The 14,196-nt window shown below is 40.4% G+C and overlaps 1 protein-coding gene across 1 annotated transcript in view; it reads left to right on the top strand.

The window, feature by feature from the left end:
- The window catches only part of SHISA5 (shisa family member 5), a 356,775-nt gene extending 342,910 nt beyond the window's left edge, over positions 1–13,865 (top strand). Inside the window, exon 5 of the mRNA XM_069206693.1 lies at positions 9,222–13,865. Within this exon, the coding sequence (XP_069062794.1) occupies positions 9,222–9,301 (80 nt within the window). The 3' untranslated portion in view covers positions 9,302–13,865. The remainder of the gene's footprint in view (positions 1–9,221) is intronic.
- The last annotated feature ends 331 nt before the right edge of the window (positions 13,866–14,196 follow it).

Raw genomic sequence — 14,196 nt, 5'->3', positions numbered from 1 at the left:
CTCTTCAGACCCCCTCTTTATACACGCCCCTCCCTTTACACATGCATACACACGCCCATTCCCACATTCATCCACGCATGCATGTATCCATTCACACGCACATCCGCACACACTTACATACATACACGCAGACATGCATTCACACAACTCAACATACACGCACTCACACTCCCAAACATGCACATACATAAAACACACAACACACATCCACATACACGCACGCACAGACATAAACACACACACACTCAACATCCCCTCCCCCTGTCGGAGCACCCACTTACCTGTGTCCAGGGGGTCCTCCGGCAGGAGACAGAACGCTGCTGCCAGCAGCAGCATCTGCCAGCAGAACACCGCCAGGCCGTATTCTCATAATATGCCCGGCAGCGGCTACTGGCGTAGGCTGCTGCTGCTGGCAGCAGCGCCACCTTACTGCTGGCATGGCCACAACCGGATTTCCGCCATCCTTCTGGCAGAAATCCAGCTGTGTCATATTATGGCGGATGGCTGGTAGCCGTGGCGACGGTCTTTTGGCGGCCGTTGCCACAGCAGTAGGCGGTTTTTACCGCCAAGGTCCAAATGAGGGCCTAAGCGTTGTATGACTATCTTAATTTAATTTATTCATCCAGGAGAGCTATCAAATGTTCACCTTTTTTGTGAATGTGTGATAAAGAGCTTTTTCGAGCCAAAGTATAGGCTGTGAAACTGCACAATATACTGGCAAAAGTAACGGAGCCAAGAAGAAAGGATTACATTTAAGAGTGGCTGTAGGTAAGGTTAGAGGTTGGTGTTAGTCACTTTTTAGCTGATTTATTAATTTTGCAATTGTTGCATATGTTAAAGTTGAAAGTAGAACACTTAGATACAGGTAGGCATTGGAGATCATTCAGACAGAAACAGAACCTTGACAGAGAAGGTCAGTAAGTTGTCAGTACCAGAGCTCATAACCAGCTGGGAACAGTTGATCCAATGGAGGAAATCCTACATCTGGTTTCAGTAGGTGAGTCATGAATCTGTCAGTCTGGATCGGTGCAAACCATGCAACACTGTGGAGAAACAGTGTTTTTGTTAACTGTACTTCGAATGGAAAAAGATTGAAGTTCTGATGGGAGAGTAACACCATGTCACAAGAAAATCCTGGTAGTGGAATTTAGGAAATGTGTGAATGTAAATTCAGATTGGAGTTGGGAGTTGGCTCCCCGGAAGGAGAGAGACAGTCAACATCTTGGTCCTCTGCTCAAATTAAACATCACCAGGCCTCAAAAATGGTACCAGACCTGCAGGTCTAGTAATGTAAATAATCTACTCCACCTAGCTGTAATGTTCATAAACTTGTCTCAAACTGTGTGATCTTTGGCAAATAATTTATTTGAGTCAGCTTTTTATTATACATAGGAGAGCACTTTCAAATATGTGAGTTCAGCATGTCTGCAGTACAAGGAACTCTTGTTTGGTTTAATAGGCTAAACGTTTGCTACATGTATAATAAAAACTAGGCCACTAACAAGGTATACATTAGCCTGAACATGCCTCCTAGTGGCTAATAACATTGACATCAGGACGCGGCAGAAATGTTTCTCAGTTCATATTTAAATTATCTTTTAAATATATATATATATATGACTGAAGCACGATGTGTTGGGGCACTGTTGTGTACAGACATTTCCATTGATATGGCCACAAACCTTACCACCCACATTCAGTGTTAATGATAAAACTATATATATAAACAATAATTTGGGGATATTAGGCTGCGCAACTATTTATCTTTAGCACATCACCAAGTCAAAATATTATGTGTTTTGATCCTATCAAAAATTTTACTTCAGAATTACTGTAATATATTTTGAATTTTTTTTACAGTTAATTTACAAGCTATGTTGTTTGGGTGTGTGCCCTGCACGATTGCGAGTTAGTTCACTTTACAATAAACCTCCAACTTGAAGTTGGAGAAAATAAAGTGGACACCAATTTTGAGAATAAAATAAGCAGCAATTTGTAAGCTGATCATAATAAAATATTTGTTTCCACCCAACTTAAGAATTACAAAAATGTGCTTCATTAGTGATTTCCTAATTCTAATATATTTTGAAAGATTAGCACAGTACATTTACATTTTGTTATGTGCCAGAAAAAAATAACATCGTACGGCCTTCTTCCAGAACACCACCAGGAACCACCATGGTTGTCAAAGAAATCCTTTCACTTTGAAGTCAAAAAAATAAAAGTAAACAGCAAGCTCCCTTGGAAGACAGACCCTGACATGTGACCCCTGTCTTTAAATGCAAAGCAGAAAACAAAATTTAAAGGCCTGTTTACAGAAAGTGAGCGCTTGTGGAGGAATACAGTAAACGGGCTATGCTCCACAGGAAGGACAATCACATACTGACCAGCATAAAACAAAGCCAGCAAATAGGAAACAAGCAATTGTGAGTTACAGCTCACAAAGCCAATGGTAATCAGTTTTGGAATGCATTCCCAGATATTGTATCCGAATTTCCCCAAGAGGTTTTTGCAAACCAAACAGCTGTGCTGTTTGGTAGGCTTTGACCTAGCAATATTTTAAGGCATCTGTATTGCTCATCTACTTTCTGAATGAACAGAACACCTTTTCTTTGCCAGTACCTCTTGCCAGACTGGGCCAGTTGGCCTTAACAGTAGCTCGCCCTGATAAAATCTGATTTGCTGTAGTGAGAGGGCAAGTAGATTTCACGAAGCCTGATAATAAAGGAACAAAATTAACTGGATGCTGTGAAATCAGAGTAACAAAACAATCTAGCATAAGACATGCTTTAGAACAATCCCTCCACAGCGGTGTAGACCATGTGTATGTTGTAAGTTTGGCCAATTAATTAGTTCAGATCTTCCTTTAACTTTCATCTCTTTGCATCAACCATTCTGTGAACAAGCATGCCAGTGATGACTGGATTTATGAAAACAGATGCTGTTGATGGGGTAAAGGGTTCACTGGAAAAATAACTGACTGTAGTTCTTTTTAAGGCCAGGTAATTGGGCTACACTTATAGAGTGTGCCTAGCTCTCTTCTAATCTGTGCAAAGGGATGCCACCTTTTTATCTCAAGCTTGTGCGACCCTTTTGTTTACTATAAGGGATTGGAGTCTGCCCATTGATTACCATTTGTTGGCTTCAGTGTCACCCTTCTTTGCTGGCCAGTTAGAAGGCAGCAAAGGCCAAGAGTCACTTCCATTTCTTTCTGTTTATCACGGATCAAGCACAGATTGATTCAACTTAATAAGTGACCGTCCCCGCTTACAGTCTTGATTGAGGTACTGTTTCTTCTCTCCCCAAACCTGCTCCCCTGGCCATTGGCTAGTACTTCCTCTCTCCTCCCTTGTGTTTTTTATCTAAACACTCCTCCTGCTGTCCATTATTGCTGCAAACTCCCCCATGTGTTGCTTCCCCCACGCTTCTTTTTTTTATTTTATTTTTTAAACAAATTGTACAGCAGTTTGGGCTGAAGCACAATATAGGCCTTTAAAAAAGGAGCTCTATGACGCAGTCAACACTGGCTGCATCTTAGCATTTTTTAGGTCGCAGCCTACCAGACCGCACAGCTGTCTGGTTTGCTAAAGACATTGGGGGATTTCAGAAAGTTGACTTAGGAGTAGATTCCGCCCATTGATTACCTTTGGCTTTCTGGTTTGTAACTTATATTTTTCTGTTTTTCTATTTGCTGGATTTATTTGCTTTATGCTCTCCAAGTTCAATTTGTTGCCTAAACCGTCTTTACTGTATTGTTCCACATGCTCCCTATCTGTAAACAGGCCTTTAAATCTTGGTCTTGTCTTGTCACACTTGTGCATTCAAAGACAGAAGTCAAATGTTGGGCTCTTGTTTACTTTTCTTTCTCGGTCTTTAAAGTGAAAGGATTTAGTGACAATCTTGATGGATACTAGAGTAGGAAAGATATTTTTTTCTAGCACACGACAACATTTAAATGAACACACTATTTCAGAATATATCAGAATTGGGAACACAGAGGAAGCACTTTTTTTGTTATTTCTGAAGTGTGTTGGAAAGAAATAATTTAATATGATCAAAACAAATCATTACACTTGGTGATGCATTTTCCACACATTTTCGTTTGTGCACTGATAGTTTTAGTAATAAAACTGTATGTCTGTGCAAATGTAACGGGCATTTCAATTGAAAATGTGTTGTTTGTAATACCGGTGCGCTACTGTACCTTGCATACTCCGCTGTACTCCACCCTTCTCTGCGCCCTATGCCACTTCATGCTGCGCCCCTCTGCTCTTTTCTGTACCACACAACTATATGCCAATGTGCTTTACACCACTGTAGACTTCACCACTGCACTCTATACCACTCCAGTCCAGGACACACCAATCTAAACTGCACGACTCCATTCTACTCCACTGTTGTTTATTCCATTGCACTCTACGCCACTGCACTTTACTCTTTAACACTCAACTCTATGCCCCTACACTTTACGCCAGTCCACTGTACGCCACTCTAATCTACTCTGCACCACTGCTCTCCATGCCACTACCTTCTATGCCACTTTACTCTACGCTATTACACAACACTCTACCCTGCACCACTCCACTCTGTGCCACTTAACTCTATTCTGAAACAGTCTACACTACTCTGTTCCACTGAACGCTGTCTTTGCACCCTTAACCACTGCTCTCTACCCCATGCACTTTACACAGTTGATCTGCATCACTGCACTCTACTCTGCATCACTGCACTCTACTCTGCACCACTGCTCTGCACCACTGCACTCTACACTGCACCACTGCACTCTGACCCGCTTCTTTGCAATGCTGCACTACTCTGCAATGCTGCACTATTCTGCGCCACTGCACTCAACTCTGCTCTGTGTCACTCTGATCTACACCACTGTATTGCATGCAGTGGATTTCAGTGCCACAGCACTCTATGCCAGTGCACTCTACACCAGTCCACTCTACGTGACTCCACACTGTGCTGCTCCAGTACTCCGCACTCTCTGCCACTCCACTCAGCAGCACTCTGCTCTTCTCCATTCCTCTCTACGGCACTCCATGCCACTAACTTTTAACCATGCTGAACTTCAGCCCCCTTGGTGTACATCATGGCTAAAACACATTGGCAAAGCCAGTAGCTCTTGCATAGGTGAGACCGATTGGCTTTGCCAATGCTTGTTTGGCTACATTGTTTAATGCGGTTGCGTTTTTTACAGTTGGCTTTTCAGGTTTTGGGTGAGGAATCGTAACTACAAGTTGGCCACTAGATAGACCTGTTCTCTACTGCATATTAGAATATTAGCCTGTTGTGCCCCAAAACTTATTTCAAATGCATGCTTAATGTTCAAGTGTTTTTCTTTTACTTGTTTTTGATGTTTTTGGTCCCTGTGCCACTGTGAGTAGTCAAGCTTTGTTTTAGTGGCATGAGTTACTCATCACCAAGATGTTAATTTTCTGAAATATGTTGACTTTCCACGTGTTGGATATTCCAATATATTGCTGTTTTTAGGTGGCATCCGTCATTAGTTACGTGGTTTCAGTTTTCTCTTTCCAGCATCCTATTCTGCAACTTTGAACAAGTTACCCTATTTCATTCTGGATGGCGGTTAAGGAATGTGTGCTGGACTTGTGGAACGGACAAACTCGCTCACTGGATTTGCTTGTGTTTTATTGTGGTCAGTTTTCATTCCTGGCTTTTTTTCCACTCGGACTTTCATCCATCCTGCGTCCTTTAAAGCTTTAAAGAAGCACAGTCGGGTTGGTTAACTTGTTCTGTCTCAGACGAGTGCTTTACTAAACTGATTTATGTACATTGCCGTGGATTACATTAATATTACACATTCAAACGTTAGAAAAGTGTTTTTGAGAGGGTGTAGATGCTTTCTCAGGAGCGTTAATATATTAGAGTGAGTTCGCTGCACCGCGTCATCGCTGGCGCATGCAGCGTCTGTGTGTCAGGCGTCTCCAGCATATGCAGGTCCTGTGGCGCTGCCAAGAGACTTCTAGATTGCGTTGAGGCAATCTACGTTCCCCTACTTCTAGGCAGTTGTCTATTTGCATTATCTTTCCACAAAAAAGTGAGCTATTGACAGGATGTAGTAGTCAGGCTTTCTTACTGATGCGCCCAAAAAAGTAAAATACACCATCGAAATATGATGGACATATGTTTGTAGAGAAAAACAAGTAAAAGAAAAATTTTAAAATGTAAAAGAAGAAAGCAAAGGACTGTTGCTGACCACCTCAGATACACCACGTCTGGCACCTTTTAGCCGGCTGTTATCTTTACGAAGAGACAAAGTGAAATCGCAGAATATCAGACAATGAATGAAGTGGCCTATCCCCATTGGCCTATGATGTATTTTGTGATGGATGGAAGCGGAAAGTGAATGACTCCTATACAGACCAATGAAGGACTAGAACGGACTGAAAGCTTTTATGTATTTTATTATTTTTTTCTTTTAGATATAAGGATAACAAGACATGTAATGGTGTTTCTAGGCCAGAAATTAAAATCAACTGGATTACATTTTCAACTATTCATGAACAAAAACACCTACTTTTCTGTGTTTCCACAGTCTTCTAATCATTTTGACCATTTAAACATAGGAACATTGTGCCAACGCCTACTGGCAAAGTAAAGGGGTCTAGCCATGGCACGCTGTTGAGGTTACTTTATTAGTTCAAGCATGCCGGCGCTTTGACCTGTTGTAAGTATTGTGGGATTTTAACCACACCCATCACCTATATTCGTTTGTGGGCTTGCCTTTCAAATATCACTTAATGTCATTGTTAAATGCTTTATATTTGTCCCGCCTTGGGGCGTTTTGGTTACCACCTTGGACACCGACCCTGTTACAGAGATAAATGCACGATTACCGATATATTTCAGCTTGGGCGAACTACTATTTTCTTTTGTTTGTGCTTCGTGGCTCCTATGGCGTTCAGAGTGCGAACTCGAACTGTGGTACAGTTTTTACATTATATGCACTCTGATCTGGTTAGTACATGTTCTTTGCAGCAGGCATATTAACCCTCTCTGCTACCTAATGATGACTCCGAACTTCCACTAGATAAATGTTCCTTCTCTCTCAAGAAAGAACATAAATCACCAGAGTTATTTTTACATTACATGCTTTCTGTGTTTTGCATAGTACATGTTCTTTGCAGCAGGCACATTAACCCTCAGCACTACCTTATGCTGACTCCAAGCTTCCACTAGACACAATTATGTTTTTTCTCCAGAAAGAACATAAATTGCCAGTTATTTTGACATTTTTACATTATATGCACTTTGTGTTTTGCCTAGCACATGTTCTTTGCAGCAGGCACATTAATCCTCTGCGCTACCTTATAATGAGTCCAAGTTTCCACTAGACAAAAGTATTTTCTCTCTCCAGAAAGAACATTAACCTTCTGCCATACCTTATAGTGTGCCCAACTTCCACTAGACAAAAGTACTTTCTCTCACCAAAAAGAACAGTTATCGCCAGAGTTACTTTGATAGTTTTACATTATATGCACTCTGATCTGCTTAGTATATGTTCTTTGCAGCATACAAATTAATTCTGGGACTTGTAGTTTTATTTTTATAACACAATACAAGCTGAAACCAGCCCTTGGAGCAGTATCCATAGAGTTGTCCAGCTCCCTAGTTTGATGCATGATTCGCTCATTTAGTTTGTTTCTGCTTTGCATTCTGGGGCTTGTTTTATTTTTATAACATGATACAGACTGCGAACACAAAGCTGAAACCTGGCTAGATGAACTACACACTTTTGAGTCTGTGAAACTTGAGCTGTGTGTGTGTGTGTGTGTGTGTGTATATTAATAAAACTAACCTGGAGGAGAGCTTACAGTTAATTGTTGTACCGTGGTCAATATTTTATTACAAATTTTTAAATTCAAGACTGACTGAGGATCATTAATAATATGTGAGGTGGCTCTCCCCAAGCGTGTGAAAATGTATGGGCATTTTGTTTGACTCCCCATACTGCAGTAAAGGGACAGTGATCCAGATAGCACAAATTCTTGGTGTACAATTATTTATTCATTGCCTTGCCTGCCATGTCGCCTGTACCAGCTGTCAAATAAATGTTTTGCACCTGGGAGTGGTTTGTGTTTTAAGGGGCTTGTTTAAAAAAAAAACAATTCAACTAGGTCTCCTTGCCCTTTAGTTATATGCAGGCCCCCTGGAATTATGTGGCAAAAAAGACCACAATATGCAGTGTTTGATATCATAGTTTACTTTTTGCCCTTCTGGACTTCAAGCCTGACATCGTCATGACTTTGGATGAAATGTTGACCTCTTGGGTTGCAAGTATTTCTATTACATTTGCCGCTGTGTTGGTTGCTGGTGCCTTAATCGACGTCTGTTTACCTGCTTGTCATACGTCAGTGGTACTGCAAGGGTGCTATAAAAGAGATCACTGTGCCTTACACTTCTAATTAAACATCTTTAAAGCGGAATTTGTGAAGATGCAGGACTGCAATTGAGGAGACTTTGGCTGGAGGTACTGGACAAGATAAAATGTGATGGGCATTACAGTGTTAAAATCAACCATATCTGTACTCCAAGGAATTCAAATGCAGTACTTCACCGTATCACCAAGTGTTTAGAGGACAAATTACTAGATAACTGTGTTCTCAGAATGGTGGGTGAAATCCTAGACTAAAATTGCATTCGGGGGAGTGGCGGGAGGAATTCTCCTGAAAAATTGTGTCATATGGTGCACTTTACACAGTTTCCTTAAGAATTTGATTATAAGGTTATAGGTTTTTTACAGTCAGCTTAAATAATTGTAACTATAGTCTAATATTTCCTCCTCAGTTTTTAAAAATGTTAAAATTGTCTCTATGTGCTTCTAACTTTCAGTTCTTCCTGTGCACACGTTGTGGTTTTTAATTTGTGCCCTACTAACCTCTGACACATAGGATGCCCATTCTCACTCCATTAATGTTGCTGTCTTCATTTACTTTCTTCTTAAAACTACCCTTTGTTCAGTCTATATCCATTTTGTAAATAATGACATTGCTTCATGTAGTATGCAACCCCACCCCAACTCTCTTTGTATTTCTTACAGCAACCAGTGCTATCTCGGGGTAGTAAAGCTTGGATTGTCTTCAGCCATAAATATATCTTAATTATTAATATATTTTTCATGTGTAAAATGAAGTATGGTATGGTGCATAGAGTAGATTCATATCTTCTAACATCTCCATCTCTTTGTATTGTAGCTGGTGCCGGAGCACCGTACCCAGCAGCTCAGCCACCATACAACCCAGCATTTGTGGACTCTGCAAAGCCAGCCTACTGATTGGATATTCATATTTGCCTCCATATGTATTTAACATGTTATGTACCACCTGACCATGAACTATCCACAACGTACAAATGTTGTACTTCACAAAATGTTTTTCTTGAGGTTCAACTGCTTTCCTCCTAAGACTAGCCCTTCACAGCAAACTCTGTGCTGAGCAGAAAAGGAATCATCTTTTAACTTTACCATCCACGTCACTGAATCTGCGTTCAAAGACGAGAACTTTCACAACCTTTCAGTATTGTCTATTAGTTCCAGTTATGTCTGCTAAACAATTACTGTTAATTCCCATACAAAGATGACCCTAAGGTAAAAGCACCTCATGACAAAAGAAATTACAGAATGGTTAAGTTCTTGTTCACTGATGTAGACACTGATATAAACCTCTGAACACAGTAGAGCCCACCTGATTTGACTTCATATAAGCTAATTCAAATAGCATTGGGTAAGGCCTTGGAATGGCTATCTCACAGTGCCGCCAATTATGGGTTCTATTTTTCCGAGGATGGATTAAGCATTCTTCATGAAAGTGCATTTGGACTTCCTTGAAGCAAACAGGATGGCAGACAATCTGATTGCACACTCAGTCTTCTAAAGCAAGCAATTTATATAAGCCACAAAGCGTTAGTTCAACTAAATGAGAGTTTTGCACGTCCAATTTACTCCCACTTGATGTTTACAAATCTAGTGGTGATTGTAGTTTGTTGCATGCGGAATACTTCTCTTTTTCAAGGATGACATAACTCTGGATAGCGTGGAGCCCAGGGTGGTCAAGCAAGTGGGTAGTGGGTATAGTTCCAATCTCAGGATTACAGCTCAGGTGGTACTGAGGTCATTCCAGCCATTTAAGCGTGTTTCCTGCTTAGAATGCTTTTGTAGTCCATCTATTGTGCTTTATTATTCCTGTGTGGAAGCTACGTGTCCACTTCATGGGTTAGAACAGGAAATATGAGCTTTATTCCTGCATATACTAAAGCCATTGAGATCTCTCACAGAACCCAAGCCCCAAAAGTGAGGTTGCAGTGACTGAAAATTCTCCATTTCAACTTACTGGTGACCACTGTTATCACAACAATTTAATGGCAATAAACCCAACATCAATTAATCAAACTTTCAGTAAAGGACAGGTTGTCACCATACGTTATTTAATTTCCCCCCAAAAACAAAATAAATTTGCTTTCAAAGGAAGCAGTTCCAAAACGCAGTTTCAAAAGTTGGTTCTAATTACAACCATTCCTTAATAAGCAAGCAAAAAAGAGGCTTAAGGTAGACTCATGGTTAGTTATAAAACAAGTTAATTGCTGGTCAAGCTGCTGACAGCCGGTTTACTTACATTTCACTGCTGGAAGATGATGTGGAAGGAGAGGAATTGCTCAGAGGGAGTGTGTTACATTTTCACATTGTAGTGCTAAGCAGATGTTGCTATCATCCGTCCAAGATCACTAAGAGGGCCGTAGTATTAGCTAATAGAAGCATCAGGTCTTACAGAAAGGACTCCTTGCGGAGCTTGAGGCTTAGCACTTTAGGTGTTTGGAGCCCTAGCTTGGTTTGTTTCTTTGTACTTGGCTTTAATGTCACGAGTCCTCTCAAGGTTTGAGTGTGCGCTCCCTCACAGCCTCTTTGATCTGTTGCTGTATAACTTTGCTCCACAAAGACCTCTTTTTGCAGTCTCCAAAACCCAAGGAGTTTGTAAAATAAATGTTGGTTTATTCAAGTGCTCTGTATGCAGCAAAAAGAACGGGATACGAACCACAAACCATGCATCACAAAGACCGTTTTCGAGAACCATTAGTGTATACTAGACAGGTCTTTGACATCTGCAATTTAAGGTGAAGGTTTATTTTCATATATAATACACGAGATCCATTAAAAAATTATTGTTGCTCAACATTTTTCAAAACAGTGTGTCATTACGAGTGTGGTGGTCTATAGACCGTTACACTCGCAGTGGCGGTCTGGACCGCCACCAGTGCAGAGGTCCGACTGCCACATAACAACCCTGGAGGTCGGAGCACCAGGTTCTTTGATCCCAGCAGTCTGGAGGTGGCGGGGATCCTAAGCAGCGCTGCCCTGGGGATTACAACCCTGTTTTCCGCCAAAAGGTTGGCGGAAAACAGGTGCAGAGGGCAACAGGGGGGTCCCTGCCCAGCACGCTCACAACTTCACTGTCTGCTCTGCAGACAGTGAAATTGCGAGGGTTCTGGTGCACCCTGCGGACTACAGCATTCCAGCGGCCTCAAATCCTAGCTGGTGACAATTCTGTAGCCTGTTTTCCACTAGGCTGGCGGCTGGAAACCGAGGTTTGCGCCCGTCAGCCTATGGGAAACTTTTAATTAGGCCTGCGAGGAAGTAGCCTGATTGGAGGCAACCTCCCCATCAGAAGTTCGGCAAATGGTCAAAACTGTCCGCCAAACATATAATGACCCCCTGCGTCTTCATGGAAATAGTGCTGCACAAGGAAACTCAGCTTGACAGAGCCGGTTGTCTTTGTGCAGCACTGGCAATGTTGGAAAATAAAACAAAAACCACTCTGAGTGCATTTCAGTTGTGGCTTGAAAATAGTCTATTGAAAATGTATATAAGTGCACCACAACCACTTATTGTGATCTAATCCAAATTACCACATGAAATGCATTATATATGTGATTTTTAACATTTTAATATTTTCTTTTTTTTCCTGCAAATGTTCAGCAAAAATAGCTAAATGCAACCGAAAATTGTTACTCGCAAAGTGTACGTCTGTAGCAGTGCTGCTATTGACACAGCTGTAAAATTGACTGCCACAACTTTTCTAGCTGTCGCAAATATTTTTTCAAGAGCAAAATGCACGAACGAATTCATTAACAGCCAACCATGACCAAGGAAGCAGTGCCCCTTCCCTACGCTTATATTATACATCTTCAAATTGCTACCTATATATTTCTTTCGCTTTCAAGTTTATGCTGTAAATCGTTCAAATGTTGTGAATGATGTTGAACAAATGTTCCCTGTTGGTTACTGTTGTTCATGTTACTGTTCTGCTTCTCTAGATCGTTCCTTGTTTTATTTGCCAGAATTAGGTATTTTCTTATTCTGGAATATTTTCAAGCTGCATTTCCTATTCATCAATATTATCTTTGTTCAGCACATCAGGTAAACTTGAATTGAAGGACATGCTTTGTTTTTTGTACACGGGTTTACTTGATATTTTCTCAGGCCTTTCATACATTGCCTTCTGGCATCACAAAATCAGCTACAGCGTGCTTCACTCATAGAAAAAAGTTACTTTCATACAAATTGTTTTGCATATAGTTAAAATGTTCAGTATGTGTTTGTTAAAGGCTATACAATATACAGATTTAACCAAAGCTTTGTTAACTATTGTAATTTTTATCCACACTGGTCACAGGCATATTCGTTTGAATGCATTATTTCCTTCATGACTGTTTGAATAGAGCTTTACAATGACGGGTCTTGCAGTGAAAGACAAGAGCATGTTATTATGTCATTGATTATTGTATTTTTCAGTTACATGCATGATAAGAGCCTAATGTCCCAGATTAATCCCCATTGACAAAGCCAGACTGCAAAAAGTCAGAAATGCAATAGTAGATACAGGGGTTTGTGGCCTTGTAGCTTTCACTTAGAAATACAGTGGTTGTTCAGAAACATACATTGTAGCTTTTTTACGCCCACATTTGCAAAATGTACTTATGTACATTTTTCACCAAGTGCAAAGTTTACACTGGTAAATCATGCAGAAATGCCCCTTTGCCTGTGTATTTGTTTATCTGCAGTGAAAGTAGTCCCCCCCCCCACCCCCCCTCGAGAAATCACCTTTTCTTCTGTCTGCCTCATCAAACACTGTAGTTTTATCTTCCCATTTTCAGTCTGCTAGGCACTTGCCTTTTCATTGTGAGACTTAATCTGAAAAATGTTTGTACCTACAAATTTAAATGTTTTAGTTATAAACTCTATTTTGCAAGGCCACCCCATATGAGGTGCTCTCTCTCACCCCAGATGTAAATTTACCTTAGTGTAAATGTGGCACTCTAGTACATTTTCAACTATTATGAGTGAAATTTAAGATAGAAAATTCCATTAATCTTGACTCGGGATGTAGGATTTACTGTCCTAAACTGCTTTTATGTGCACATGAGGTCAAAAACTTTGTAAATCTGGCAATTTGCTTCCAAGTTTAAATCACAGAATTCTATGATAATTAATTAGAAAGGCATTTTCAGAGTTGCTGCAGGTTGTTGCATTCCCTATCTTTAGTTCAATCAAATAGCAATGAAAACTAACTTCACTTGCAAAGTAGAGCTCAAAAATCTCTTTGGCTGGACTTCTACTCTCTTTAAACATGCTTTTAATATTCTTTTGTACCACTGTATTTTTCATTGAATGTCTTTTTTTATCCTAAGCACATTTTCGTTGTTTATTCTATTGAGTTTCTAATATTGTTTATACCATGAACCTGCCTTCACTTTGGCTACACTTTATTTTGTTGGCAGTAGGAGCTACTTATAACGTGTTTCCAAAAGCCTGTTACAAAAAAAAAAAATAAAGACGAATATTTGTATCTGTTTGTAATTGTTTTTACTTTCTTTGGTCTTGAAGTTAAGAAGATATTATATAAATACAGGGTTGTGAAATTCATATTGTCGACAGCCCGGGACATATTGTTTGGGGTTAAGGGCAACAAGTTTTCATGTTTATTTTGTCCTTGGGACAAGTAGGCCCAACCACCTGCCGCACAAACCCTTTGGCTGCCAGTTTACAGAGAAAGGACTGTCTGCAGTTGAGGTAATATGTGCGTCCATATGTTAATGGTGTTTGAATGTTGTATTTATGGTTCATTATTGAAAAGCCTTTATTATTAGGGTGAGTGCTGTAATAAAACGTTCTACGGT

This window comes from Pleurodeles waltl, chromosome 9 (genome assembly GCF_031143425.1).
Source record: "Pleurodeles waltl isolate 20211129_DDA chromosome 9, aPleWal1.hap1.20221129, whole genome shotgun sequence".
NCBI lineage: Eukaryota > Metazoa > Chordata > Amphibia > Caudata > Salamandridae > Pleurodeles > Pleurodeles waltl.
The sequence above is the reverse complement of the archived record's forward strand: the minus strand, read 5'-3'. Positions and strand labels throughout refer to the sequence as shown.